The sequence below is a fragment of the Cajanus cajan genome, chromosome 5 (genome assembly GCF_000230855.2).
Source record: "Cajanus cajan strain Asha chromosome 5, NIPB_CcT2T_4, whole genome shotgun sequence".
NCBI lineage: Eukaryota > Viridiplantae > Streptophyta > Magnoliopsida > Fabales > Fabaceae > Cajanus > Cajanus cajan.
The window spans coordinates 4,541,434-4,546,250 of NC_138521.1; the positions used below are offsets into that span (position 1 = coordinate 4,541,434).

The 4,817-nt window shown below is 35.2% G+C and overlaps 1 protein-coding gene across 1 annotated transcript; it reads right to left on the reverse strand.

Annotated features, from left to right (window-relative positions):
• Window positions 1–597: 597 nt before the first annotated feature.
• On the reverse strand, window positions 598–3,845 carry LOC109808875 (protein indeterminate-domain 7). Its single transcript, XM_020372041.3, has 3 exons — window positions 2,669–3,845; window positions 2,128–2,524; window positions 598–1,683 (listed from the first exon to the last, which is right to left on the reverse strand). Exons 1-3 carry the CDS (start codon window positions 2,880–2,882, stop codon window positions 780–782), a joined length of 1,515 nt encoding a protein of 504 aa, XP_020227630.1. The 5' UTR covers window positions 2,883–3,845; the 3' UTR covers window positions 598–779.
• Between the last annotated feature and the right edge of the window lie 972 nt (window positions 3,846–4,817).

The following is a 4,817-nucleotide window of genomic DNA, read 5'->3' on the forward strand; positions in this document are numbered from 1 at the left end:
AGATGATTTAAAAATAATAGTTATATAACAATTGTGAAAGGACGTCAAAATTAGATATTATTGTCCCACGTATGTAATATATAGATTAAATATTTATTATATGTAATATAATATTTTTATTAATAATTTTTTTAAAATATTAAAATTTAGTTTATAAATAATTATGTAAATAAAAATTGAATTAAATATAAAGTTAAAAAATTCTAAAATCTCTCATATCAAAGAAAAATGTCTAAAAACACTTTTGTGTAAGATAAAGATTTGAGTTTAATAAATAAGAATCGATTACTTAAAATAAATATTTTTAAAATAATTTTTTTAATTCTTTATTTATATTATACTGTCTTTTTTTTTTCTGATAGTAATAAAAATAACAGTCAGTCACACCAATCACCATGTAATCAATTTTTCTAGTGCAACGGTTTGATTAACAAAAAAGTAATTGATGGACTTATGTCGTTTGATTTTGAAGTTCACATATTACAATCAGATGCTACTAATATTTTGTATTGATATAATATATTACTATAATTATAACTATAATATTCGTTTACCATCTAGTCTTGTTATATAATTCACTTATATATGAACACAATATTGCGATTCGTAAATAAGTACATAAGGAATGAAAACATTGGGATCGATTCAGAATGGTCCTTCCCTTTGGGAAGATCGAAAGGATCATAAACGAAAGTTAAACTTAAAAAAAAATTATATAGTGGATTAAAAGAAAATGAAAATCCATATATATATATATATATGGAGCTAGGTAGCTATAGCTAACCTTGCCATGGCTTTTGAGATTGGTTTTGCTGATCATGGATGCAGTTTCCAATGCCAGCAATGGTGAGAATATCAGAATGAGAGAGAGGCCTGAGACCCAAGAAATCTCTGGTCAACCCTTCATTTCCAGCACCACTTGTTTTGGAGAATGTGTCATGCAAATACAAGTTGTTGTTATCATCATCATCGGCATCAGCATCTTTCTTAATGCCACCAAAGGCAACATCCTCAAAAGGGGTTCCTTCAAAGGCAGAAGGAGAAGAGAAAGAGTTGATGACATCATGAAGAAGGGATGGAGCAGAAGACAAAGCAGCAGCAGCAGCAGCTTTATGTGATGATAATAATCCATGGTTAAACAGTGTTGCAGTGGTTGTTGTTGAGGTTGTGGTGGTGGTGGTGGTGGTGGTATCTTCACGTGAGGACAAGTTGAAGCCAAAGTTATTAGCAGCAGAAGAAGACACGTGAGCATGATGGTGGGGCCTTGTCATGGTTGCACCCATCTCAGCTGCTTTCTGCAGCAATGCTGTGGCTGACATGTGTGGGACTGTTTGGTACCCAGCAAGAGTGGGACCAAGGCTAGGGTTAGGGTTTTCTTGGTGTGGAGAAGGAGAGAACATTATGGATGAGGATGAGAGATGATCATGATCATGATCTACTGTTATTGGTGGACCAAGCCAAGGGGGTAGGATTTCTGGCCTAACATTGAAACCTTGTTGCTCTTTTTTCAATGGGAAGGCATGCATGTGATCTTGGGGGTTGAATTGGGTTATGTGATGAGAGGTTGAAGGTTGTGGCTGTGGGGGAAGAAGTGTGTTGTTGCCTGTGCCTGCACCCATGGCTCTTGCACTCTCCTCTGCTAATGCATCACAGAAAGCTCTGTGGGTTATAAAACTGTCCCTCCTGCAACTCATAAACAAACAAAATTACAAAACCAACAAATGTTACTTAACTTTTATCTCTTGGCAACAGTCTAGCATTATTGACTTTCTTACTCTCTCTCTCTCTCTTACTTTTCAACATTTTTTAAAACTCTAAAAGACATGTAGATAGTCTTAGACTTGGTCCATTAAAAATATTTTCCATACTAGGAATTTCCACTCTCTCTAGGGAGGGATCATGAGAGACTGCTATATCAATGTATTGAATTTAATGTCTCTTCAGTGTATACCATGTAAGAAGGGATAAGGATATGTGAAAAAATATATAAAAAATTACTATGTGAATTCATCTAGTCAACCTAGGATTCAAATTCATCCTCCATAAATGAACGTGTCTTGACTATGATGCCTTGATAACTAAACTGGACTTATAATTCTTCACATGACATTGATTTGGGTTAGTTACCTTGAGAAGAGGGTTCCACAGTCACATCTGTACTCCCTAGTGCCACAGGTTTTGGAGTGAGCTTTCCAATCTGATTGAACTGCATACTTCTTGGAGCACTTGTCACATTTCCACTTCTTCTCACCGTGCTTTCTGCAGAAGTGCTTCTTGATCCCAGTTAGGTCCCCCAGGGCCCTTGATGGGTCATGGTGCACACAGGTTGGTTCTGGACACACATACACCTTCTTCCTCACCTCTTTGCTTGTTCTCTGCTTCAGCTTCCATGGCAAATTATGGCCTCTTCTATGCAGTTGAAGGTTCTGATCTCTTTGAAATCCTTTGTTGCAGATCTCACAAATGAACCTGTTTGTGGCAAGAAGACTCTTGGGGGACAAGGCTATAACCTCAGCATCAGGGTCTGAATAATTAAAAAAGAAAAATTATTAACAGACACATTAAAATCCGGATAAATTAGACAAACACAAAACATGACATGTATATTAACCAAAACAAAACAAATTAAGGTTTAGACTTTTAACAGGTAAATAACAAACAAACAAACCTGGGTTGCCAGGGAGGTTTCTCTTTTTCTTTGCTGGTTGAGTCTGAGTTGGTGGTGGAGCCAAGTATTGTTGAGGGTAAGTACTGGTTCCAAGTTCAGTTCTATTACCTGAGGAAGCACTAGCTTCACCAGATGCAGAAGTCAAATTTGACATGTTCTCCTCCACTACTTGTTGCTGCTGTTGCTGGTTAAGCATAAAACCTTTCATCTCCATTTACTTGCAAGTTTTAGAAACCTAAGGCTGTGTTATAGGCCATAGATCTTGGTTTTTCAAATGTTGGGAAAGGTTTCTGGGATCTAAGGACACAAACCTTACCCAAAATAGAAAGGGAAGAAAAATGGAAAAGCTAGACTACAGTCTACAAAGGTTAGACTGGAAAGAGAAAGAACAAGACACAACAAATTAAGAGGCAAAATATATTAACTGATATTCAACTCAGGAATAAGTTACAAGACTCTCTCAAGCAAAGAAATAAACAAAAGAGAAAGAAAGTTGAGAAGATATAGTTATGGTCTCTCTATATGACCACTAGAAAACTTGTAACTAGTTTGGCACTGAGCCAAGAGACAAGTTTTGCTTTTATGAAAGAGCAGAAGAAACAAGTAAGAGGGAGTGATGAGAAGTGAAGGTGGAAGCAGATGGTGGTGTTGGTGTAGCCGCAATCCGTATTTTTCTCCTTCATGGTTTGAAAACCATGCTTGATAATATGATAATATTACCAAGGAAAATCCAAGGATAGCCACACAAATATGAACAAAAATATAGACCCTGTTGTTTAAAGTTTAAACTCATTATCAGAAAGAGAGAGAGAAGTGTGGATGAGAAGAGGATTCTCTTCTGAGTGTACCTCAGCTAGTCCAAAACCACAAACATAAGGGTAACCTTACGGCTAACTCTGACGTTGAGCTTTCTGTCTTTTCTTCTGTTCTCTTTCTCAACCCCAGAAAATTATCACTTCTCTCTCTCTATTTTGTGTTTTTCTTTGCTTCAAAAAAAAAAAAAAAGTTAAAAAGTTTTTGGCTAAAAAAACTTTTTTTCAAATACACCCTTCTTGCTTGCCTTTCCCTTCTCTTGTGTAAAGTAAACACAAAAAAGGGAACAAAAAAAGCAACCACAAAAAGAGAGTATCATTTGTATACACAGATAGAGAAAGAGAGTGTGTGAGTGAGAGAGGGAGAGAAGAAGCTTAAATTCTATTATTTAACTAACATCATGGCTGTTAGACTCTTCTAGTTCTCGGCTTTCTACATTTTACAGCGACATGATTGATCCATTGATTAAATTCTAACAAGCATGGCTAAAAGCTTTTCCCTTAATTCTTTTTAATAAATTATCTCTATTTAATTCAAAGCTCTTTTCATCGCCCTTCATTTCACTATCATTGTAACTATTGACCTTAAAAAAAGCTGAATTTTCTGACAAATTTTGCATGGTTCCTTGTATTAAATAAATTAAATTTTAAACAAATAGATCTTGTTAGGTTATGGATCTAGAAAGGCAAAGCTAGCTAACACATAGCCACCCCTCTTTCTCTCTCCAAATTTCTTATTCCCATCGTATCTTTATCAGCCACAATTTTTGTCGACCCAGTCATTTTCATTTCAAATTGGTCATTATCAGTATGGAACAACTAATGATGCTACAAATTATGATGTGGGAGTGGGATCGATCAATTTCATCTTTAGAGCATCAACTTGAGGATTAACATCAATTCCTTGAGACTTGCACTAAAGTTTATTCCACAGTCAAAAGTTGCAAAATTTAATTTTGTGATACTAGTGTTGAGATGTGTTGAATATTCATAATATTCTCTTTAAAGAAATCACAGCGGTTAAGACATTTTTTTTAGTAGTTACTATATTCATGTTAATAGTATATTATTGTGAATTAGAGTATATAAGATAAGATGTCACAGTGATAAAGATTAAGAGCATAGTTAATAGTATACACGAATCTTGAATATAGTATATAGTACTCTTGCAAAACTACATTGTTTTCTGTTTGTTCAGCTTTTCGAAGGGTTGTGTTCCCTACACCGTGACTTGGGTTCAAAATTGTGGCATTAGAAAATCATTTTAATTTTGTCTTGGTCTTGTGTTATTCTTCAATGATTAATTTTTTGAAAACGGGATCCTACACGACCCAAGT

What these genes read in the sequence shown, in the direction of transcription:
- LOC109808875 (XM_020372041.3), bottom strand. Translation starts at nt 2,882, where the DNA reads ATGGAGATGAAAGGTTTTATGCTTAACCAGCAACAGCAGCAACAAGTA. An exon ending in AAACCTCCCTGGCAACCCAG is followed by an intron (nt 2,525 to 2,668) that starts GTTTGTTTGTTT and finishes TTAATTATTCAG; the next exon opens with ACCCTGATGCTGAGGTTATA. An exon ending in TGTGGAACCCTCTTCTCAAG is followed by an intron (nt 1,684 to 2,127) that starts GTAACTAACCCA and finishes TATGAGTTGCAG; the next exon opens with GAGGGACAGTTTTATAACCC.